The following is a 25,325-nucleotide window of genomic DNA, read 5'->3' on the forward strand; positions in this document are numbered from 1 at the left end:
CACACACACACACACACACACACACACACACACACGCACACACACACACACACACACACGCGCGCGCGCCAGACAACTCTAGGTGCCTAAATATGGACAGAGTCCTCGTGCGGATGCTCACTGGGGGAAAGTGTGGGGCTCGTGCAGCTGGTATTCCATCCTCAACTCTTCTTGAGCTGCTCACACTAGCTGCACGCGCGCTCCTGTCCACCTCCGTCCCTGTGCCGCAGTCTCCGTCTCTGTCTCCATCTCTGTCCGGATTTACTGCCCTATTTCCCCGCTGCTGTCAGACACACGACCGGAGCAACCATGGAGGCCATCAAGAAGAAGATGCAGATGCTGAAGCTGGATAAGGAGAACGCGATAGACCGGGCAGAGCAGGCTGAGGGGGACAAGAAGGGAGCAGAGGACAAATGCAAACAGGTAGAAACCCCCAGATGACCAGCGCTTCCTCTACTCACAGTACAGACCATAATGCATTTAGATCAAAGCACAGGCAGACGGCTTATAACTTTGTTTAGTTGTTTTCCGGTACTTTTGATTCTAAATCTGGTCAAATAAAAAGTTTATTATCGAGAAATGTTAAAAAAACGTTTTAAGAAACATACCATGGATAAAATAATAGCAAGATGAGAACAATGTTGAGCAAGAAAACAGACAAAAGACAAAACGTTATTGTCTCCTAACTGCAAACACCATATCTCACAGATTTGAACAAGTTCAAGATCAAGTGTGTGTATTTCAGCAAAAAATAATTCAACATCCACCGTCTGATATTAGTCACACTATCATTGGCTTTCAATGGTGTTATTTCAAATTAAACTTTAAACCAAACCAAAACTGAGTATAGAGAAATTGTACTTTATATGAATAATGACATTGAAATAATTCATAGCACATTACAAGTGTTGTAATGAAGTGAATTAATTTAGTCATTTTTCATAAAATATCAACTTTATCTCGAGGGGCGTCCTGGGACAATTACATACTAGTGAGAGTTAGTGTGCACCAGTATAAACCTCATGTTAAATGTTAATTTGTTTACTCTATTGACTCAACCCTTAATCAATTGTTCATTTTAATTGAAATTCTGTAAGTTTAATTTCCCAACATAGGGCTGTTAAAGTTTCTCCACATCACTGCACAGCTGTAAGATACTGTCTTAATTCCTTTTTCAATGGTCTTATTGCAGTTTCATGTAATTTATAATGGCTCTAAAGTTGTGGAATCAACTCATTTTGTTGCATATAGCTGATAGGAACCATTTAGAGGAGTACTAAAAGATGGGTTCAAGGGTCAATATCTTCCTTTCATACCCATGGCCATGACTGAGGTCACGCAGCTCAGTTAATCCTCTCACAGCCCAGCAGCCTCACAGACTGGATGTTGTGATGGGCAACATGTCATGGAACATATGAGCAGAGTGTGGAAAGCCTCACAATGTAATGTAGGGTTTCCAGCAGTTATAAATACATCTGGGCTTATAGTTTAATCTAAAACACACAGTGATATTATTTTATGTGTTAGGGTGCAGCTCCACGGTGTCATTTACCAGCATGTGAAAAAAATAGATGGCAATCATTCCACCACGCAACTGTCCACATAGCCTGTGGTCCCGGGGGATCCCAGCTCACACAATCACTCCTCCCTGCCGAGGAGCATTAAATACCGGCATGTCTATTTCTGTGGCCCCTCTAAAGACCCCCACCTTCTTTGAATTGTTGCTCCTCTCAGAAAGACAGTCAAGGCTGTCGGTTTGCCACAATGTGGACTGTGGGATCAGGAGCGTCCCGGTCTATTTGTGACTGAGAGGCCTTACATGGCTGCGGGCCGGAGGAGAAGTGATCCGGAGAGGACATTTGTTCCCGGGCACATTGTGCTCGGCCCACTTCACTGTCATTTACAATTGGCTTTTTATAGTTCTCCAAGATGTTGTTGCAAATGGAAACAACCTTTGCAAATGAGTCATTGGGTAACAAAAGCCTGTGGTCCGAAAGGGATGGGGCTCATAAAGAAAAGAGCAATCCACCTGTTGGTTTCATAATTTCTGTTATGAGGTCATCAATTAAAAAACGTGCTTCAATATCATCATTAGAGAGTCCCAAATAATTAAATGTCAGAGTTATAAGCCTGGTAGAATTTAAAACGTCCTGTGTATGATTGGTGTTAGGTTTCCTGTCATTCATATGAGTTTGCTGTATATGATTTATTGGCGGAAATGTTTGGACGTCATACCGTACGTGACATGCCTGTGGTTAACTGCCATTTCAAGGCCTTGTTCAAAGGTGTATTTTTAAATCGTACCTTGGGCGCTGCTCCACTCACAAACGGGTCACTAAAACAAAGATACTTTAAAATATCTTCTAAAAGTGCCGATTCTTTGAGACGAAAATAAGAGGAGTGTTTTGGAAACAATGATATCATCACCTCAATCAGGCATTGCCCATGGTTGCTGTGTGTGATGAGCATTCCTCTGTGTTAAAGGAAAGGTCAGCAGGTCAAAAGCATTAGGAATGATCCTGTGGGAACTGTAAATATAGAATACAGTTATGTAGTCCTGAAAAAAGAAATGTTCAAACACAAAGACATCTTCAAAACGAAATACATTTGGATGACATTTGTTTCAAGGTAGAAAATGTTTGAAAAAAAAAACCAATGTCTCTAGACCTGCTGCATCCTTTTATGTATTTACTTTGTACCTTTTGCATTGGATTGACATGTTCTGTTTCTGTGTGTGTGTGTGTGTGTGTGTAGCTGGAGGAGGAGCTGCTGGGTCTGCAGAAGAAGCTGAAAGGAGTGGAGGATGAGCTGGACAAATACTCGGAGTCGCTGAAGGATGCCCAGGAGAAGCTGGAGCAGGCGGAGAAGAAGGCAGCAGATGTGAGTGAAGGGAGCTGATGCCTCGGGTCACATTACTGCAGAGGGCCGACTATATTAAGACCACATTAACCTATTGTACTCTGCCCGGTCACATCTAAGGCCCACCCCCCCAACACACACACACACACACACTCACACACACAGCAGCACAGGTGCCGTGTTGTTGACTTCATGTGCTGTTTCCTTCGGGCGCTGCAAAAAAGTAGCTGCTTAACTTGAATTACTACCCCGTTGTAAATGTAGCCCATCAGTCAAAATGAGCTATAAACCCACAGTGCTAAGCCTACGCTCCCCGTGTTTTAAAATATGCCCAGAGCAGTTTGTTCCTGTCTGTCAAACTCCCACATCTCACGTCCAGTAATCAGAACCTGTTTAATGTTGACCTTCAGGAGCACGACTTAAAGATGGTCGTGCTAAATCTCCACAGCATCATCATCAGCTCCGGCAGAAAGCTTCTGGCCGCTGACAGCAGCAGGAGAGGCTGTATTAACTCTGTCAGGGGGAGTATCAGATTCAACCAACATATCATAAACCCTGTCAGCACCTCCAGGCGAATGCCATCTATTCTAACAGATCTGAGGAGCTTAGCGGAGAGGATTTGGTTTCTGGAGTCCTCGCTCGGCATCAGCCTGCAGAAGCTGCTGCCGCTCTGACACTCATGGGGTGCTTTTATGGAGAAAGAGAGAGATATATGTACTTATTATACCAGTTCTATTGGTATACTAAACAATCTCACAAACAGGGACAGTAAGAACGGATGTTGGTGCCAACGCAGAGAAACATTTACAAAAAAACACTGGTTAGTTACATTACATTTAGGTGACGCTTTTATCCAAAGCAATTACAATGACCAATTACAGTGACATTCTCCCAGGAGTAACTAAGGGCTAAGTGCCTTACTCAAGGGCGCACTAGTGGTGGTGTTCCTGGTGGGATTTGAACTCACAACCTTCCGATCTTCAGCCCACCTCACTATCCATTAGACCACCACTACCCCACGCAGTAACAAATCAAAAGGTTGGTAAAACAGCACAGGTTAGTAAAATAAACAGGTTATAAAAGAACAGGCTATTAATAAAAACAGGTAAGTAAAAAAAACACAAGTTAGTAGGATTAAAAGTCAGGTGAGTTAGACAACACAGGTTACTTAAAAAACACACTTTAATAACATTTAAAACACAGATTTATTAGAGACACCGGTTAGTAAATAAAATAAAAATCACATGTTTGGGAAAAAAACACAGTTAGTAAAACTAACACCTATTTGTTCAGGACAAAAGTGTATCTTGTCTCAACTTCTCCTGCAGTGCACTTTAATATAAAAAGCTAATCTGAAGGTAATATAGCCAAAATTGCAGCATTTATTAGCCCACAATTTGCTACCGACTGTATTTCCACTGTGGTTGGACACTGTTTAGTGAAACACAAAGAGGGAATTTCACACTAAAAAGACTGCGAAATGATTTGTCAAACCCAGACTGCTGACACCTCATATCACTGATCTTTCATTATTTGCAAAGGCTTGTCTGTATAAAACATTGTTCAAATAAGAAAAATGCTCTCAAACTTGACCGACTGCTGCATCATTCTGCATTAAATAATCCTGATAAGAGCAGCTAGAGACCTGATTAAAACACTGTAAATTAACAAACTGGGAATCTTGGGCTGACCCCAATAAGATCCTCTAATTCAAACTATCAGAAGCCATTTTTATCCTTTGACCTTAAGGTACTATCTCGTACCTAATATTGTTAACAATTTCTATGTATATCCAGGGGAAAGTGTCTCACCATTCCATACTACCATTGTACTTTATTTAACTTTCTACCCTGACTCGATCAGTAATAATAATTCTGCATAGCAACGACATCACTATCCATTACGAGTCACAGCATTTATGACCAGTTATAGTTCAGAGCGGTGCAGAAAGAGTGACGAGGTTACTGTGATGTGACCAAAGATGGAAAAGAATCGAAGCAATGCAAGCCTTGTTTATTCTTCTGCTGCTTCACTTGTGCCTCAGGACATCAAGTTTACACACACTGTGAACGCAGCAGCAGGCACGATGGGAGAGGATTTAGTGATGAAGTCAGAGAACATTTACAGTCAGCAATCAGTTACTCTCAAGCATAACACTATTTAAATTAACTTTTCAAAAATTAATTAGGACCATATACATGCAGAACACAGTTAAATGCAAGTTACAATAGTATGGATAAAGTGCAGCAAACGAGGGTACCATTGTTGTAAAGTACATTTACTTAATTTATGTACTGTAATGAAGTATTGAGGTACTTGCACTTTACTTGAGTATTTCCATTTTAAGCTTTTTTCTAATCTATCCCTCAACATCTCAGAGGGATATTGTACTTGTTCCCGCTGTGATGCAAGAACTCAAATCAGACTGACACGAGAGCATTATATTGCATCTTATCAATGTTTTGTGAGACCCTCTGGAAATCCCTCAAGGACCCCAGGGTGTCTAGTAGTTTATAAATTAGTTGTAATGACCTCCATCCTTACCAACTGTGACATATTAACAGGTCAACAATTATAATCCAATGATTTTGATTTTATGTGTTAATCCAGTCTGTTCTCTGTACACCCATCACTGTCAAAAAACAGTTCGACACCTGCTTTTCCAGCTTCTCCCCTCTGGGTGGCGCTGCAGAGCACTGTGGGCCAAAACTACCAGACACAGGATCAGTTTATATCCACAGCCCATCACTCTGATGAACATTCAACATTCTGAGATGGGCTATTACACTAAACGAGACATTTTACTTTTAGTTTATTTGAAAGCCAAACATATTAATCAGTGCAATTTGAGAAAATATAATATTCAAATGATTTTATTCATACCGATTCGTGCGCAAAGTGTCATTTCAAAATAAGATACTTAACTTGAATCGCTTTATTTTGAAGTTGCAACCAGACAAACCGTCGCGTACTGACGCCGTTGCCAGGGAAACGCCGTGACACCTGTGTGAAGAAGCAGGTAGAGTGTGTGTTCAAAAACACACACAAACACACACACACACATCATGGCGACCTTCGCCTCCATGGACGCAGTGCGCAGGAAGATCCAGGGTCTGCAGCAGATCGCGCTCGAGGCGGAGGAGCAGGCCGAGATGCTGCAGCGCGAGGCGGACATGGAGAGGGGGGGCAGAGCGAGGGTAACACACCTCGGAAATTATGGAGCCCATCATCAACTCACCTGTAGAGTCTCTCTCAAGTTGAACCTAATATCGTGAAACCACCGTTTAAAACAAACGGCTACCTGGAGGCTAATATGCTTCATGTAGAAAAGGGATAATTACATTTATAGGTGAAATTTAACGTGAAAGGACGCGCGGTTAACGTCATTACGTCATGTTTAATCTGCAGCATTAATAAAACTACCAAACACTGACAAATATGTCTCTCTAAAGATGTTAAATTATTCAATACATATCCAATGTGTGTTGTTATTGATCTGTTCCTTTTTTAGTTGTTTTTACAACAATTTAGCTTTTTTTGTTTCTTTATTATTTATTTATAGATTACTTTACTATACAACAAGTCTAGATCAGTGGTGTGTCAGTGTTGCTGATCTATCTCAGCTTCAGATAATACATAGCTGATGTTATCTGTACCTGGACTGACCCGACTGGTGTCATATAAACCATATGGAAAATGACTTGATCTTAATCTATAATCTTAATGAGTGTTAGAGGCTGGCTATATTTATGCTTTAGGATGCAAGAGTTAAATATAGATATAGCAAAATGTAAATTGTTGTATGCATAATGTTTAAATAGTAAGTATTTGATGCATACCATTTCTGCTGTTCTATAGGCCTCCATAACTCTATCGTTATCATTGTCAATACAGCTATAAGGTGACGCAATATATCTCTTTCTGTCTGTCTGTCTGTCTGTCTGTGTGTGTGTGTGTGTGTGTGTGTGTGTGTGTGTGTGTGTGTGTGTGTGTGTGTGTGTGTGTTTGTGTGTGTGTGTGTGTGTGTGTGTGTGTGTGTGTGTGTGTGTGTGTGTGTGTGTGTGTGTGTGTGTGTGTGTGTGTGTGTGTGTGTGTGTGTGTGTGTGTGTGTGTGTGTGTGTGTGTGTGTTGTGTGTGTGTGTGTGTGTGTGTGTGTGTGTGTGTGTGTGTGTGTGTGTGTGTGTGTGTGTGTGTGTGTGTGTGTGTGTGTGTGTGTGTGTGTGTGTGTGTGTGTGTGTGTGTGTGTGTGTGTGTGTGTTGTGTGTGTTGTGTGTGTGTGTGTTGTGTGTGTGTGTGTTGTGTGTAGGCTGAGGCAGAAGTGGCTTCTCTAAACAGACGTATCCAGCTGGTGGAGGAGGAGTTGGACCGCGCTCAGGAGAGACTGGCGACGGCTCTGCAGAAGCTGGAGGAGGCGGAGAAGGCAGCAGATGAGAGCGAGAGGTGAACATCTTCATGAGACTTTGATAATTCAATGAGTCAGTTTGCAAAGTTAAACTGCGAGGGGGGGGGCAGAATAAATAAGGGGGAATTACCCAGTCTAACTATGGTGAATCACTGCGGTTTGCTTTATGTTAGTCTGTTTGTCATTATTCGATAAAATACCAGCGGTTAAGAGTAACACATGAAATCAAAAATCTTGTTTTGGTCCCACAGCAGGGAAACTCACATTGTTACAGGGAAGGGGAGAGCGCAGATAAAGACAAACTAAAAGAGTAGATGTAGAAGTAGCTGCATTATACAGTAAAGGAACCCTTTTTCAACTACCGGATTGTTGAAAGGGCCCAAGGTCAATTACTCAAAGTCAACTTTATTGTCAATCTTTCAGTTTGTGTGTACATACAGAGAGATCGAAAATACCGTTTCCCACAATCCCGAATACAAAAATACAAATATTTGTATACAAATATGTATACAAATATGTATATACCTATATATACACACAATCAGACACATTTATACATTTCAATATCACTTCAATATCTTTGGAAAATGTGCATTAGTGCAAGATTGTCCATAGCAGCGTAAGTGTAACTAATAACTCCCATCTGAACTGTACCTGATGGACACTTGCACAGAGTGATAAAGAGGGCAGCATACTGAGTATAACCCCTCATTTGTTTCTGACTGACTGCTTACTCTTATCCCTCCAGAGGAATGAAGGTCATTGAAAACAGAGCATCCAAAGACGAGGAGAAAATGGAGATCCAGGAGATGCAACTGAAGGAGGCCAAACACATCGCTGAGGAGGCCGACCGCAAATATGAAGAGGTGGGGGACTTTACTTCACCTTACTCCACGCTAATAACACACTCTCATTCTGATGAAGACTTGACGATGCAGAAAAGTGAAAATTAGGGACTCAAATCACATTTATATGCAAAGATAACACAAAAAAACAGACGAAATATGCAAAACGCTCAGCTATGATAGCATAATGTTACCATGTCACATGGATAACACCCCACATGTTGGGATGTTTATTTGAAATTAGTAAACACACATTTGACAATCATTAACATTTCTGTGAATGTACTGTTAAGACATTAGAATTTGGTTAAGGGACTTAGACTTGATTTGACTATAGTACCTTACATACTATGAGCATTTAGTGCTGTATGGAGTATAGAACTGGACAGAGTAACAGTGCTAGTGATGATAAATGCTAAGAGTTAGTTTATAAACAGAGTAAGATATGATAGTTGCTACATGAGTTGGAAGTAGTTCGTTGAGTGTGTTCTGAGAAAAAGTAGTGGGAACACTTTTTTCAGAAACACTACTGCAGTACGCGCTTTACAATACTTTTTAGGACAACTAGTGCAGTATGCTACGCTGCTGCAATATTATTCTCTATTCAATTATTACTAATATTAAACGTGTCGCAGGTCCAAATTGAACCACTTGGGTTACTAGAAATACACCAACAAAGAGTGTGAGCAGTCCTTGAGATGTACAAGTTCTCTTGTGCAAATAAACCTTTCTCAAAGTGTGCAATTCTTTGAGCACGCTATTTTCAGAACATTGTTTACAAATGATCCGAATGCAAAGTGGTGGGGACAAAATTGGCCATTTCCAAAAGTGGTGGGGACATGTCTTCAGCATGCCCAGTATACATTATTATTATTATGTATTTATTTCAACAAGGACCATGCACACAAATACATTAATCTCAGAAAAGAGAAGAGATGAATTATGCCAGATTTGAGCTAATAGCTAATTTCCATCTGCAGTCCTTAGGGTTAGGGTTATAACAATCAACAAACACTAAGAACATTGCATAATCTCTATCACACAAACAATTATAAAACATGATTTAAGTACAGGTCAATACAATAATACATAGTACAGTTAAAATAATATTACAATGCAGTTAAAATGGAAAAACTCAACTTACAGTGTTATTAATGTTGACATGACTGGTTGCTTAATATCAATTATTTTGTTATAGTCACAAAAACGCGTTAAAGTCAGTACAGGTTCAACAGGAAGAATATGATGCCTATGGTGCTGAGTGTGTGCTGAGTTTTAAGTGAGTGTGTGCTGAGCGTGTACAGATTGTGTGCTGAGTGTGTACAGATTGTGTGCTGACTGTGTGCTGAGTGTGTGCTGAGTGTGTGCTGAGTGTGTGCTGAGTGTGTGCTGAGTGTGTGTACTGATTGTGTGCTCCATGTTGCAGGTCGCCCGTAAGCTGGTGATCCTGGAGGGCGATCTGGAGCGCTCAGAGGAGCGTGCTGAGGTGGCTGAGGCGTAAGTCAACACCATGACACAAGACCCACTGTGCATTATTCATGAGGCCATAGTAGAGATCATGTGATCACTGCTATGGCAACATGTAGTCTGACATATTCCCTTGTCGTTGATGAATTGCTTACGTAACAATAATATAACCCTCTAATGTTTGTATTGAAAGTTACATTGTAAGTGCTGCATGGACTTCAATTAATGATGGTTTTTAGATGTAGCTACTAATTATTTTTGCAATTAATTGATTAATCATTTGGGCTATAAAATGAAAAAAATAAGAAAAATGCCAATCACAAGTTCACATACTCATTTGACACACTCCGTTATGTTAAACATAATTACAATAAAAGAGATAACCAGAAAGTCCTTCTGTAAACATGAATTTGCGTTTGGCATTTTACTTTATACATTGCCTAAACAATTAAGCAATTATTAGTTGATTTATTTTCTATTGATCGACTATGATTGTTCACCCAATCGTTTCAGCAGTAGTATTATTTTACTGTAGCACCTTGTAGCGGTGTGTGTGTGTCACAAACTCCAGGATATAATGAATCCACTAATCTCATAGAGACCTAGGTGTGTGTTTTATGTAACGCATGTCCACCACTGCCTGTATGGGTGATTGTTTGTTGTTGTTCTACTGCTGCCCCGCCCACTGTCCACCCTCACCCCCGACCTCCTGGACTAACCCCTCAGGCGAGTGAGGGAGCTGGAGGAGGAGCTCAGACTCATGGACCAGAACAACAAGTCCATGATGTGCGGAGAGGAAGAGGTACTTTCTGTACAAACTCCGCTGAGGTCTCTCACTGACCTGCAGCCTTCTGCTCCTCTAAACCTGCAGCCCCCCCTCCCCCTTCTCTGTGTTTCCGTCTCGCCTGCACTCAAGCATGTCATCCAAAACGTCTCTGAAGGATAGGGCTGGTGTTATTCTATATTGTTGTCATGAAAACCCCAAAACCAACAACGAGAGGTCTAGGGGCATAGGTTTTAAATGTTGTTAATTGAATGTTCCTTGGCGGTTTTTAGCAAACAAATGTTCCTCCCAAATTATATAAACTACATTTTCATGGCAGGTTAAAGATTTGATTTCTAAAAGGACGCAGGTATTGTAGTGGATGCTGATTTATATGAAAGTACATCTCAAGAACACTTTCATTTGCATTATTCAGAAAGGGTTATAAAAGAAGTGTTGCAATGAGTCACAGCAGCAAGAGGAACAGTCGCTGGACAGGAAATGATTTCATGACTAATAAAAAAAACATCTGTTGCTCTGGCTGACATGTGCCTTACAGTTAACACACACTGTACTTTAGTTTGATTAAATCACACACACACAACCCTGCTGCTCAAATATTAAATGTGGCTAAATCCGCTACTGAAAATAGTTTTGACTTACGCTTGTAAAATGAATGAACCATTTAAAGATTTCAGTTTTCAGTAGGAACCAAAACTGTTGAGGCTGTGCCACAGATAGAGGAGGGATTCAGAAAGTATTAAGAGACTAATGTTGTTGGTTTGGTTTGCACATGGGACTTATGGGAAAATATAGAATAACAACAGACGCCTTTGTTTCATTTGTGATTATTCTATATCTTAATTCTGACTGTAATCTGCCAGCCTGCACTTTTTAGATTAAATCGCCCTGGCGTTTTTCAGACAGAAACATTTTGGAGCGATCCTTCAAAACAGGGTCTGAGCTCTCCTGCTTTCCTACCTTTCACTCTTTCTTTCCCTCTTGCTTTTCCCCTCTCTCACCTTGCTCAGTAAATCAGGTGACCTTGAGGAAGAGTTGAAAAATGTCACCAACAACTTGAAGTCTCTGGAAGCCCAGGCTGAGAAGGTATGGTAGCAGCTGGGGGCCGATCAGCCAATCAGAGCCAGACTAAAGCCATGAAGCTAACTCACACACACACACACACACACACACACACACACACACACACACACACACACACACACACACACACACACACACACACACACACACACACACACACACACACACACACACCTGCAGGTCTTTCTCTCTGACCCAGTTCGCGGTTCATTAAATAAAATATAATACACAGAATCTTCACTGATTGTACCTGAACGCATCATAATGTTAGTACAGTAGTAATGCAAACACACATGGTGGTGCACACACACACACACACACACACACACACACACACACACACACACACCCACACACACACACACACACACACACACACATGCACACACACACACACACACACACACATGCAGTCTTCATTACAATACTATAAGTTAGACAGAAATTCTTTAAAATGGCTTGAAATGATCTTGCGCCTCTTTGCCTTTCATAAACTGTATGTTTATTTTTCATTTGATGCTTCACACACAATTATTCATCATTATCTTACTTGCCTTTCTTAACGATAATCAAATCATCTCTCAAAGTTATACATAACTTAAAAGTACTTTATTGATCATGCATTTATCACTGCTGTCTCATTTTTGTAGTTAACACTGGAGTTCAAATGTATTTCAACGTTGTTTTGTTAACCACTTTTATGTTTGGATTATAGTATACACAAAAGGAGGACAAATATGAAGAAGAAATTAAAGTTCTTAGTGACAAACTGAAAGAGGTGAGTTGTTAGTCACTGTTTCTGTTCATCATGACTCACTGTAAACTTCAGGTCATACATAATGTGAGTTTGTGCACGGACTCACGTTGTGCTGCTGTGTGTCGCAGGCGGAGACCCGTGCAGAGTTTGCAGAGAGGTCTGTGGCCAAGCTGGAGAAGACCATCGACGATTTGGAAGGTATAAATGACTCACCTGTGCTCTCTGCCTCTGACAGCACTCACATGGCTGCACTGAACAATGAGAAAGTATCAGACAGCTTCACTAACTCCACTTCTGCTGTTCAGAGTGAAGTGATGGCTGGGTTTGCTGTGTTTGATGATTGGAAGGACCAAATTACTTCTGTTGAAATCAATGCATCGGCCTGGTTGTGCAACATGAGAATCGACTCACTGTGTACATATGCAGTGGTCATCACTTTAACCTACCCTTAATCCTCTCAGCTTGACGAAGGAGGAAACTATGTTTTGTATTTAAAGTGGACCTATCATGCTATATTTGAATAATATAGTGTAGGACCATACCTATATAAGGCATATTTATACTTTTTTTTTTTCAAAATACCAAACAGATCATGCATTTTAGCCATGCCTCATTTCGCTCAATTTGAAAAATGTTAGCTCTGTTTTTGCAAGGGTTGATTCTGTGAGCAACAGCCCCATCTACAGGCCTGGCATATGTACTACAGCGTCTCCAGCGCTTTCGAACGGCAATGGCCGTGTCTGTCTCCTCCTGATTGGTGGAGTTGGCCCAATAGCCATAGCGCCACCGTCCTGACGTCAGGACAGTGTTCAAATCTGGATCAGTTTTTATCAGATCCGTTGCAGCCCCTTTTTTAGAGATTTGGGTATGGAGGAAAATAGAGAGGGTTGTGTTTTCTGACACTTGGTGAGTTCCCTGGAACACCGGGGACACATATTCATGTATAAAAGACGTACAAAAGTGCATTTTGCATGATAGGTCCCCTTTAAACTTGAAAACGTACAGTAACAGCATTTACACAAAAATGTTGGCGTTCAGTCTCCATCGTCCAAAATCCCATTCATCCAGACCCTGAAGTACCAAGTTAAAAGACCCTGGCCCTGCTGTTTTAGTCCGGTTCATATTTTCATATTTTGCCGGGAACAAAATAAAAACAGAATGAAGAAACTAATACAGGCCTCAAGCTTGGAGAGAGCTCTGCACCCTGTGGTTTAGGCAGTGTTGGAGGAAGTAGATAGTACACTTAAGTTAAAGTACTAATACCACACTGTAAAGATAGTCCTTTTCAAGTAAAAGTACTTAATTGACAATGTTACTTAGGTAAAAGTTAGTATTATTAGCTAAATATATGAACTATAAAAGTACACAATGCAGAACAATCTCAAATAAAATACACCACAGATTATTTTAAAGCTTTTTTTCTCATTGTTTATGTCATGAACTAGCCCTGCATAGTTCGCTTACACACTCTACCACATACCAAGTACCTGTGAAAAATGCTAAATATTTAATTGTTCAATGTTTCAATGTTACTTCCAGTGATGGAAAGTAGCTAAATATCAGATTTTCTTCAGACGTCTATGTCAGAGATATAGAAAAGCACAAGCTGTGCACATGTTTCCAGGAAGTGTGACATCCAATATGGCTTCCAGAGGGTTGCCTGAATGAACTAATAATCTCACTAACAATTGAATATTAGATCTAGAAGTGTTGGGCACGGCCTGAGGGTGATACTGTTGTCTCTGGCATGTGAAGATGTCATTAATAACACAGAGTGAGTTGTTTGTGTGCATTGAAATCCAGTCTATATAGATCTGGGATAAAACCATAACTTTTCCTCAGTGAGCTTCAGCTGATGTGACGACATTCAATGGATACTGTAGTTGTGATGTGTTGAATTGGGGCGGAGGAAGTTATTAATCACACTTCCCGTAGATTGCGGTCAGCATGTCCCCAGTTTAGAGAAGCAGAAGCAAAGCCATGTTCTGCTGTGTATCGGTTGATCTATTTTAGGCCCACATTTAAAAAAAATGCAATATCAGATGAATTGTACGCTATATTCAGAACATTTTCCCGTTTTACTGCAGTTTTGACAGCCATTTTTGGATGGGGAAGTGAAGCTGTCCTTTCACCAAACTCCCTTGACAACAACATTCATTTAAGTCAGTCTAAGGCTGCTTTGATCAGTTCAAACATTCAAAGAGGTTTAAAGGCTTTATTGTCACAACATTGCTGCAGCTTAGTTTTTTCAAATCTCAGGCTCCTCAAAAACATACAATGCAATATACTTAAAGGTGTGGTAGGTAAGTTTGAGAAACCGGCTCGAGATTGCTAGAATTTGAAAATACACAACCGGAGAAAATCTGCCACTTCCTTATAGAGCTGGGCCGGCTAAAATGATTGGTCGTGCTTTTTACAGTACTACGGCTTCCACAGATGAAATTTTTTTATGGAGTTTTTGTCAAAGCACTTAAGATATTCATTGCTATCGGGATGTTAAGAGCATTCCATGGAATATAACAAAAAGTGTATCTCGAGCTGGTTTCTCAAACTTACCTACCCCACCTTTAAGACGTAAAAATAAATAAAAAATTGCAAGAGAATGGTGCAAGGGACACAAGGTGCAAGCAAAATGCAGAAATAAGTGAACTTTATGCAAGTGAAATAAGATAAATCAGAATGTACAATTAAAAACTGAACATTGGAATAAAATAGTAGGTATTGTAATAATATATACATGTTTGGTTAATTCAAATTCACCAAAGAACTAACCAAAGTTGCTCCATAACTCAAAATGACTTGATTGATTTGGACTTAAATATGTACACATCTGCATATTGCAAGTGGATCAATACCTCATACAACTTTTTCTGTTTCCTCTCCCTTCACCTCATGCTGTTTCCAATCTGTGCATCTGTCTGCTCCATCTGCTGTGTGTGTGTGTGTGTGTGTGTGTGTGTGTGTGTGTGTGTGTGTGTGTGTGTGTGTGTGTGTGTGGTGTGTGTGTGTGTGTGTGTGTGTGTGTGTGTGTGTGTGTGTGTGTGTGTGTGTGTGTGTGTGTGTGTGTGTGTGTGTGTGTGTGTGTGTGTGTGTGTGTGTGTGTGTGTGTGTGTGTGTGTGTGTGTGTGTGTGTGTGTGTGTGTGTGCGCGTGTGTCTCCCCTCCTCCAGATGAAGTGTATGCTCAGAAACTGAAGGGCAAGGCTCTCAGTGAGGAGCTGGACCTGGCCCTGAACGACATGACTGCCCTGTAGCTGCTCTCACTTCCTCTTTGCTCTCACTTCCTGTCTGAACTCTTCTCCACCTGCTTGCTGTTGTCTTGTTCCATTTTCCAGTGTTCATTAATTTCCTTTTTCCTTTTCTTTTTCTGTCCCTTCGCCTCATTCTGTTTCCAATCTGTGCGTCTGTCTGCTCCATCCCTCGTCTGTGTGTCTATGTGTGTGTGTGTGTCCCCTCCTCCAGATGAAGTGTATGCTCAGAAGCTGAAGGGCAAGGCTCTCAGTGAGGAGCTGGACCTGGCCCTGAACGACATGGCTGCATAGCTGCTCTCACTCCCTCTTTGCTCTCACTTCCTGTCTGAACTCTTCTCCACCTGCTTGCTGTTGTCTTGTTCCATTCCACAGTGGTATCTCGGTCTAGAAGATTCTAGAAAAATGCAATGTGCCAAATCCACCCCCCCCTCCTTCAGTGATCTGTATGTGTGTTGCACTAGTCTTTGTACAGAGAGTTAAGTTATTGCTCACCCAATCACTGCTGAGTTAATGTCCTCTCTTTATTCTGTCTCCATGTTCCCCCTGCCCCTCTGTAATAAATCTATTAAAGCTCTCTTGACTTTTCTGTCTTCTTCCAGTCTGTTCTTCTTTCGCCTTTGTTTACTTCTTATATTTGAAGATGCCCTATTCTGCTTTTTGTGGTTTCCCCTTTTCCTGTAGTGTGTTATAGGTTTTAGTGCATGTAAATGGTCTGCAAAGGTCTGAGTTCCCTTCAGAGGGAGTTTCTCTCCCACACACTCCCTCCCTGCCTCCATTGGACTCCTTTGTTTACTTCTGTAAAATGATGACATCACTATGTAACACTCACGCTTCTATTGGCTAGCGCTCAAACACATTGTACGTGATGGGCTAAGGGGCGGGACATCTCTGAGCAGTTGACCGATCACAACAGAGCCGGCCAGCTAACCAAGCAGAGCAGACTGGGCTCTGGTTTCAGACAGAGGGTGAAAAGAGGTGCTGCAGCACAGGCAGTATGAGAGAAATAAAGAGCTTTTTGAACATTAAAGCATGGAGACACGTCACAGGAGTGACGCTTCGAGAATTATCATTTGTTGAAGAAAAACTCACTAAGGTTCTCAATTACAGAAATAGCCTTTACTTGAAGTTACTAGAGTTTCTGAGCGATTATAAAACAGTATGAATGTAATGATGATCCCTCTTAATGACCTGCAGAAAAGACCATCAGTGTGACGATTGGATGTTTTTATAAAGTTATTCAAATCACTTTCAGGTACAGTTCCCTGCAACATCAGACCAACCATCTACGCAGGATGAGGAGGGTTACTTTGAATATATATTCTGTTATAATTACTAGTTAACTGTAAATCAGTGTAATGAGTAACCTAATCTAAGTATCACAATATCAAACAAAGTAATGTTACCGGATTACTTGCCATTACTTTTTTATAAAACAAAAACAAATATCAATAAGATGTTTTTTACTGAAGTGTATTTTGTAAGACGGAACAATGTGACCTTAGAAAAGAAGAAACCCAGTTATTTAGGATCATAACATGATTTTATTTGTAGGAAAACCTGCCTTTCATGAAGCATATTCAGCCTATGCACCAGGGGTGTCGAACTCAATTTCATCCAGGGCCACATCAGCATTATGGTTGCACTCAAAGGGCCGGTTGTGACTTTAAGACTATATAAATATATAATATATAATATATATAAAATAATATATTATAATACATAATTTCCTCTGCATTGGATTATTATCGGATAGGGTAATAACTTCATAATTAACTATGTCTGAAAGCAGAAGTCTAGGGCAAATAATTGCAAGTCTCTTCAGTGAGCATGTCACAAAACAAGATGCATTGTGGGACATGTAGTTAATGGGCAACGTGCCTCTGTAAAGCGGCATGTAACCGTATAATAAACGTATTATATTCTTAAATGAAGTTGCGGGCCGAATTTGGCCCCCGGGCCTTGAGTTTGACACCCCTGCTATGCACCAACAATGAAACACACGAGCACATACTCCAGCTTAAAAAAGCAGAAATAAAACCTGAGCTGACAGGAAATGCTCCGTTTTAGTTTAATACACACAGTTAAGCTCACACACTATTTTATGAACATATACGTTCACTTACTGAATTAAAAAGTGACTGAATGTTTGTTTCCATTGAAATGTATTAAAGGGATTCTTCTGGAAATCTACATAATGTAACTTTAGATAAAGTCAACAAGGACTAAAAACTATTGTCTCTATTTTACCTTTTGCCCATTTTGGTAAGTGCACTCAAAAAACTAAATCAGTGGCTTTGTAGATATCACATTAATAAAAAGCTATATTACCTTAATAAAATCTCTAAATATCACCAAAGTAATTGTTTGAGTCGGACATACCAAAATAAATGCTTACAAATCCAACAGTTAATTTTGTCTTAAATTATTACTATCATTTAAGTTGATGACACGAAAATAAATGAGTATTTGACTAACAAATTATATTTTTAAGATATCCTTAATATCTTTGGCAAATTTCAGTCAAAATATTTGAGAATTGGCTAATTATACTGATCAGTTTCAGGAACAGCAATTATTACTCATTCTAAATCAATATTCTTCATCTTTAACAACAACTTAAGAAATTGAGTAAATTACACTAAAACGTCATGAGTGGACCCCATTAACAATCGCGCGCAAATGCAGTGTGCTCATGGGAAATCTACTTTTCTATCTGCGCCACATGTGGCAACCGCAACAAGCAAGGAAACACCACGACGAGAACCACCAGGAAAACTCCCTGCAAATCCTGGTAAGTAGCCAGCTAGCAAAAGTTAATGAAATATTGACCCTGACTTTGTGCATATACAACTTTATGGTGTGTAATTATCTAAATACTGTCACACTTGCAGCCATGCTGTCATAGGTCTAGCTAGTTCTCTGTCCGCTTTCTACACACGCATGGTGGACACAGTCAACCAGGTGAAGTGAAGCTAACGTTTTACTCAAGTAAAAAGTAGAAACATTAGCACCTGCTTTGTCCGCAGTTGTTGTCTTAAGTACCTAATCAACCAGCTGTCTGTATGTAGCATAGTTAGCTGTTTGTTTTAAGCCCCTTTTACACTGTTATTCAGAAATGCTGTAGTAAAGAAGATCCGCCATTACGTCGACTTTTTAATACTTAACCAGACAATGCCAGCATAATGCTGCCCCAGTGTGTGATATTAGACAGCATGCCGGCCTGACGTGTAACACAACAGCGCCGGCGAATATGTGTGTCTGCATGTCCCGCCATGCCGGAATAACGGAGCAACAGTCTCGCCTTGAACAGGCTGTGAAGGGGGCTTTGCCGCCACACCCGGTTACTAAGCAACGCTTATCGTTTAGGTATCCCTGATAAGGAGGCAGTCATATCATTAACTAAAACTAGCTAGATCTGATCGATATGGACATAAACACGAGTGAAGTATAATCGGGAGAGTGATCAGGTTCTGCAAACTGAGACACGCAGCTCTGCATGATCACCTGCAGCTCTGCCGCTGTGAGGGGACCGGTGAGCAGAGCACACGCTTCAAGTTAGACCTAACACATTTAGCAATCTTATCTACCTCTGGAAGTAACCGAACTAGTTATAAATATGTTTATTCTTTACTTTTGGGTCACTCATTACTGGATTAGCGAGCTGCATGAGACTAAACTGACGGGCTGTCAGGAGAGGGAGAGAGGAAAAGAGAGCACCCTGTTTATTTCTCCCGTGTTATTATCCAAAGTTACTGTACATTTTTGAATAATGTAGTTAATCTACTATTAGTTGTTTGTGTAAATGTATTACTTATATTGTTGATTTTTGTAGAAGCGCCGATAAAAGTATGGATAATACAAAGATAAATGCACCTTGTTTGTGTAAGGTGGCTATTAGTTTATTTGGGTGATTACTGTATCGTGCGAGTGATTTCAGATAACGTCTGCCTACTGCATCCGCGGCCCAGCAGCTGTTACTAGTCTTGCCTATATGCTTATGAAACTGTTTCATCTTTATTATAATAAGGCATTGCATTTTCTTAAGAGGAGTGGCCTACCTGCCCAACTTATGTGTTGTCATATTTATGAGGGAACACTTGATGATGGCTAGAGCAAGTAAAGTTGAATTTATTTGTGAAGCATGTTAAATATTTTCAATATTTGTTTCACAGCACCGACTGCGCTAACGGAGAGAAGTTGAACGAAGATAACAAAACAGAGGAGGTAAATTTCATTATTTTATTAAACACTGAAACAACGGTGCCAACATATTAGTTTGCTTTATACAAGTTTAAGAAATCGGTGAATAAGCTAAATGAGTTGCACCTTGATTTCGACCATGTTTGAGTGCAAAGGCCAGGAAGCACTTGTTAGAAACATAAACAGTGAATATATACAAATATCTAGGACTTGATAATACAAACTGTTACTAATTATTATATACTACTCCTGCAATTGAGGATCCTGGCTCTGAACACTGCAACTGCAATCGTTTTTATTGACTGTTTTCCAAATGTTTGTGCAATTACGGTAGATGTTCCATTAACTATAGTTTGGAGTAGATGTAATTATTAGCATCAATGAGTAAATATAATTGGGTGTCATTTTTAAAGCTCTGTATGATAAAACATATTAGTCCAAAAAGTATGTAGGTAAATGGAAGTAGCATTAAACCAGTCTGTTCGCTCCATGTGATAACACTATTTATCCTCACTTTTTTAGGTTGCAGCTTATGGGATGGCAATGTAAGCTCTGCACATGTGTGGCTTCAGCGAAAGGGTCACTTCTCAAGCACTATCGATTGAAGCACGGTACCTTTGGAATCTGGGAGAAGATGCGAGTGCCTTGATCAAGGACTTTGAGGTTAGTACTATGGCTGAAATGATTCCTCAAGTAACTCGATTACTAAAAATTATCGGGCAGTGGGACAGACATACACGCACTCAGTCAAGCAGACAGACAGCGTGGCACAGAGGTAAGACCGAGGCCGATACAGATGTGCAGTGATCAGTTACAATTATAGTACCCTTATATGTGTAGCCCAGAAGACGTATACCTTTTTTTTTTTGAGTTCTTTGAAATAAAAAAAACAATAATTATTAGTTTTTGCATTTCAGAAAATGGGTTCTTTAAAACTTAATGCACTAAATGGGTCTAGTTTTGACATAATATTATTGTATGCAATTTAAACAATAACAATGTGGATTTTTCTTGTTGTTCATTTTGAGAGGCCGGTCTTATTTTCTCTTTTCTATATTTACTATTGCTCTTTTAATAAAGCAAAATAATGTATTATCCGTTTAATGAATTCATCGTTAGAATACTCTATAGCTGCAGCCCTAGTTAGTACAATAGTTTTCAGGATTTTTAACAGTGTTAGTTTTGAAGTTTTAAATAATGTAATCATGGATGACTGTGATGACCATGAACATACATAGTGAGTGAGCAGTGAGGAATTGCTCTTTGTGTGTCTTGTAACATGCAGGCTGAAAGTAAGCACTAACCAGTTATCTTTTCAATGTCTGCAGGATGCTGCTGATGCACCTGTCAGTGTACAAGAGGAGTTGGCAGAGGAGGTGATGATGATGTACCTGCTGCAGAACCAAGATGGGTCAGTCGATGAACCTACTGATGTAGGGATTGTGATTGAGGGCATCCCTGTCCTCAGAAGTCTTAGGGATCTTAGCAGACCTGCTGCTATCTGTTGGGACTAACCTATGCCTTGGATCTGAGATACCCCAAGAATCTCAAATATAGTTTTGAGGTATTCCAAAAACTACTGTTGGAGCTGGATCCTGGCAACCTTTCAACCAAGGTTCAGAGACTGAAAAATTGCCTGAATATGTAGTTGCCGACTACTGTTCAGCAAGATGCTAAAAGGTACGAGTTGAGAGTTCCATTGATTGAATTGCATTTTGGACTGGTATTGTTGTAAAGTGTCACTGTTCTTGGTGCATTTCAGTCATATGCAGAGTTCAGTTCAGCCCGTTGCTCCCATAGCTCAATGGAAATGTTCACATGCTCATTGGCAAAAATATACCTGGTTGAAAGTTAAGCTAGATAAAATGCCTAAAAGTTTTATTGCTAAATAATCAAATTTGAGATTTCCATTGATGCTAAGATGTCTCTGCTGCAATTGGTCTTGTTGCATTTTACCCGTGTTTAAAAGGACCGCTTAGTTATATGCAGAGCTCAATTCAGCTCATCGTTTTTATAGCTTGGCCATTGTTACCAGGGCTCTCCCTTCTTAGTCGATTAGTTGACTTTATTTGTGGTTTTGGTCGATGAAGATTTCTTTAGTCAATTAGTAATATTTTAATTTTTTTTTTTCATGGTGAATGACTTATTTGTAAGAAACGTATATCTATGAGTGGCCGTTAGGGACATTATTCAGAAATACCGTTCACATACACATGTGAAGCACTCTCACACACACACAACTGAAACCAAAATAATTTACAAACATGTAAAAATCTCTCATATACACATGTGAAACAATCTCTTATACACAAATGAAACGCTATCATATACACATGAAATGCGATTTCAGTATGTTGTGTGAGAGGGATTTCAGTTGAAACGGAAGGCATCTCAGTTGATAAAGGAAGTCGATTTCAGAAAAGCAAACACAATATTATGTCCGTTTGCGATTGTTCCATCATGTCTGCTCAGCAGCATGCACAAAGCTTAACTGAGGCAGCAGCGTTGTTAAATAATATCCTGGCCTCAGCGGGGTGCACAGTCTCTCCTAAGGGGAGCTGTAGTGGGCCGTTGCCTGCCGCGGGACGGGAAGAGGGACGATGCATGGTGTTGAGGCCAGGATATTATTTAACAACGCTGCTGCCTCAGCTTTGTGCATGCTGCTGAGCAGACATGATGGAACAATCGCAAACGGACATAATATTGTGTTCGCTTTTTTTAAATTTGCGCTTCTTCGCTGTTTTTTTAAAACGACTTCCATTTCAACTGAAATCCCTCACACAACATACCAAAATCGCATTTCATGTGTATATGATAGCGTTTAATTTGTGTATAAGAGATTGTTTCATATGTGTGTGAGAGCGTTTCACATGTGTGTGTGAGAGATTTTTACATATGTTTGTAAATTATTTTGGTTTCAGTTGTGTGTGTGTGAGAGTGCTTCACATGTGTATGTGAACGGTATTTCTGAATAATGTGCCTAACGGACCCTCATAGATATCTCTGGTAAACACAAGGATTTAAAGTGGTGTTGTGTGATTCTTTGTGAAGAATATGTTGATTTAATCGATTAGTCATCAAATGTGTACGAGTGTTAGTCGACTAAGAATGTATTTTGTCAAGAACAGCCCCTAATTGTTACAAATGTAATATGCTAACTAAACCAGGTTGAGACTTAATGTGATGTGTTATACTGGTCAAATTTGAACAATAAATATGTAATTAAAATGTCAATGTGTACAATTGCTCTTTTGGTTTTATTAGATGTATTGACCTCAGGTAAAGCACTCCTGGGGTAAATACAGTTAAAAAAAATAAGTAAATGTAACACATATATTTATATAATTAATAGTCCAGTTTTAATTAAATGTAGTTAAAATCATCGAGTACATTTCACACATTTGTTTTGTTAAATAATAGTCTCCTTTTCAGTTACATCTACCTAGTATTTAAGTGATATCTACTAAAAAAAAATGGTGGTTTTGACTTGGGGTTACTATTGCATTGACTTAGGATTTTAATTATATTTACTCAATTGTATATGTTCTGGTACTAAATGTAGTTATTTAGACCTACTTGATTTTTTTACTTACATTTACTCAATTCATAAGGTACATTTAAATGATTTCACAGCTTTAAGATTGACTCAATATTTTTAAGTGTAAAAATGTTTCACCAATTAAATTGAGTACATCATCGTTTTAGTTTTTTGAGTGTGACTAAACTTTTAAACAATGTTTGATGTCTTCTTTTCTTTTCTTTGTTATGTCATATTGTGTTTTGGATCCTTACTGAAAGACTAAGCTCTATGCAACTTTTTGCCATTGATACATTTACTATTATTATTGTATGTATAGACTTACTGGTTAAATGATCAATTGTAATGTTATCAATAATGAGAATGATCATTGCATGCAACCCCAGTATAATAAATGCTAAATGACACCGTTTTTTTCAGCAAACTAGCTGTGAATTCATCAGAAAATCATAACAATGTAAATTTTGTAGAATAAAGCGTAGTAGTAAAATCAAAGCAGGTTTAGGGTGCTCTCGAAATGTCATCTCCTCTTAAGATTCTCTATTACCAGCAGATTGAGCTTCTTGTGTTTTTGGCAAACCCTTGTACAGTAAACAATGCACTGACAGTGCAAAAACACTGTGTTGGTTTAGAAGACGCATCTCCAGGTCCAGACAGGAAACTCACGTGTGGCTTTGTTCCCTCCTCCAGAGAAACTGGCCCAGGCCAAAGAGGAGAACCTGGACATGCACCAGGTGTTGGACCAAACCCTCCTGGAGCTCAACAATCTATAGAGCCCTCCTCCGAGCTCCCAGCACACCACATCAGATGTGACGATTGGTTCAGAACTAGATCTATGGAGCCCCCTACCAAGTGTCTTTATGCAAACTAAGAGCTATTCGGTGTGCATTAGAAACTGTTGGAGGTCATCAGAAGGATCCTGTCATCGATAAAAAAAAAGGTCTTGTGTGCACGTGGAAGTCATAGAAAACAATAACATCAAGAGAAGTTGTTGCTTAAAAAAAAGTTTGACCAAAACATGACACAGCAGTTCTAAGTAAGTAATGATAAAAACATGATAGTTACTACTGCACACAAAAGACATTTCTCCTTTACCCAAGAGTTTCTGATGTGCACTTGAAAACGTATTTGTTGTCTTTCTATTGGTTGATAAAGTGTGTTACAGATATGTCCCAGATATGTTATAGACGTACACTAACTCATCTGATCTACCGTACCAATTTTGGGGCAATACAATTGTATTATGTTAAAAAAAACACACATTTTAGGCAGTTATTTAGGTCATTTTTAGGCAGGTTTATTATGCATTTTAAAAAGTCAGCATTAGAGTTATTTTCCAAATACAAAAACAAAATAGAGGAAATGTGTGTGAGACTGTTAAAAGCTGAATTGAATAAAGAGTTGGGAGCTGTAATACTGACTGATCTAACTGAATAAAAGTTTTATATCTTTTAAAAATGAGTGAATTCCTGAAATGCGATGGTTTCATAATCTTATCAGATTGCACATGTTGTGACTTTCACTCTGAGGTCATTTAAATATCATACAACTTCCTGTCTGCTAACCTCTCAAGTACAAGCAACCCCTGGCAGGTTTTAAAAAAAAACAGAGTCTAGTTAAGACAAAGGAGCACGGAAAGATAAGCCAAGATAAACCAGGTAAAAGGCTAAGCTAACTCGCAGCTCGGGGGAAAACAGGCCAAGGTCAAACACTTGAGCAGAAGTCAAGTACTGGCAGGCTTTAGTATTAAATGAGACACTAAATGAGACATTCTGACAAACTGTATATATACTAGTGAGCTGATGAGGGAAAGGGCAGCAGGTGAGTGGAGATCATCAACAATCAGAGATAATCTACTGATGGGAGAGCAGGAGAATGGGAGTGTCTGACTCTGGGTCTGAAATGAAAGCAGAGTTAGTAGAACACAAACAAGCAAATCAAAACCATTACTCCCGAGCGCTTATCAAACTATGATCAACACACACGAACACGTCATTGGTTGCAGCGACTGTTTCTGAGTAATTACCTCTTCCAAGGAGCTACGGTTTTTTCTACTGTTTGTCCGACTGTCTGGGAATTATGGAACACCTGATTTGCATGAAACTTGGCAGAAGGGTGTAGCGTGGGGGAAAGGAAGAACC

The 25,325-nt window shown here is 39.7% G+C and overlaps 1 protein-coding gene and 1 long non-coding RNA gene across 7 annotated transcripts; one reads left to right on the top strand and one right to left on the bottom strand.

Annotated features, from left to right (window-relative positions):
* Window positions 1-121: 121 nt before the first annotated feature.
* Window positions 122-24,642, top strand: tpm2 (tropomyosin 2 (beta)). Of its 6 annotated transcripts, none has more exons than XM_034125783.1 (9): window positions 122-423; window positions 2,755-2,880; window positions 7,166-7,299; window positions 8,010-8,127; window positions 9,533-9,603; window positions 10,300-10,375; window positions 12,156-12,218; window positions 12,326-12,395; window positions 23,875-24,642. In XM_034125783.1, the coding sequence occupies exons 1-9, from the start codon at window positions 310-312 to the stop codon at window positions 23,955-23,957; spliced, it is 855 nt and encodes a 284-aa protein (XP_033981674.1). In that variant the 5' UTR covers window positions 122-309; the 3' UTR covers window positions 23,958-24,642. The 6 variants fall into 6 exon arrangements, with proteins under 6 accessions (XP_033981674.1, XP_033981672.1, XP_033981673.1 ...); XM_034125781.1 differs by lacking the exon at window positions 10,300-10,375 and adding an exon at window positions 11,368-11,443; XM_034125782.1 differs by lacking the exon at window positions 23,875-24,642 and adding an exon at window positions 15,367-16,032.
* LOC117478863 lies at window positions 24,344-25,322 on the bottom strand. Its single transcript, XR_004555508.1, has 2 exons — window positions 25,211-25,322; window positions 24,344-25,081 (listed from the first exon to the last, which is right to left on the bottom strand). It is a non-coding gene; the product is annotated as an uncharacterized LOC117478863 (long non-coding RNA).
* Between the last annotated feature and the right edge of the window lie 3 nt (window positions 25,323-25,325).

This window comes from Trematomus bernacchii, unplaced genomic scaffold (assembly GCF_902827165.1).
Source record: "Trematomus bernacchii unplaced genomic scaffold, fTreBer1.1, whole genome shotgun sequence".
Classification (NCBI taxonomy): domain Eukaryota; kingdom Metazoa; phylum Chordata; class Actinopteri; order Perciformes; family Nototheniidae; genus Trematomus; species Trematomus bernacchii.

Bases quoted from the DNA above. Each gene is read 5' to 3' on its own strand.
- tpm2 (XM_034125783.1), top strand. From the start codon at position 310: ATGGAGGCCATCAAGAAGAAGATGCAGATGCTGAAGCTGGATAAGGAG. The intron at 424-2,754 runs GTAGAAACCCCC...GTGTGTGTGTAG, and splicing joins CAGAGGACAAATGCAAACAG to CTGGAGGAGGAGCTGCTGGG. The intron at 2,881-7,165 runs GTGAGTGAAGGG...TGTTGTGTGTAG, and splicing joins CGGAGAAGAAGGCAGCAGAT to GCTGAGGCAGAAGTGGCTTC.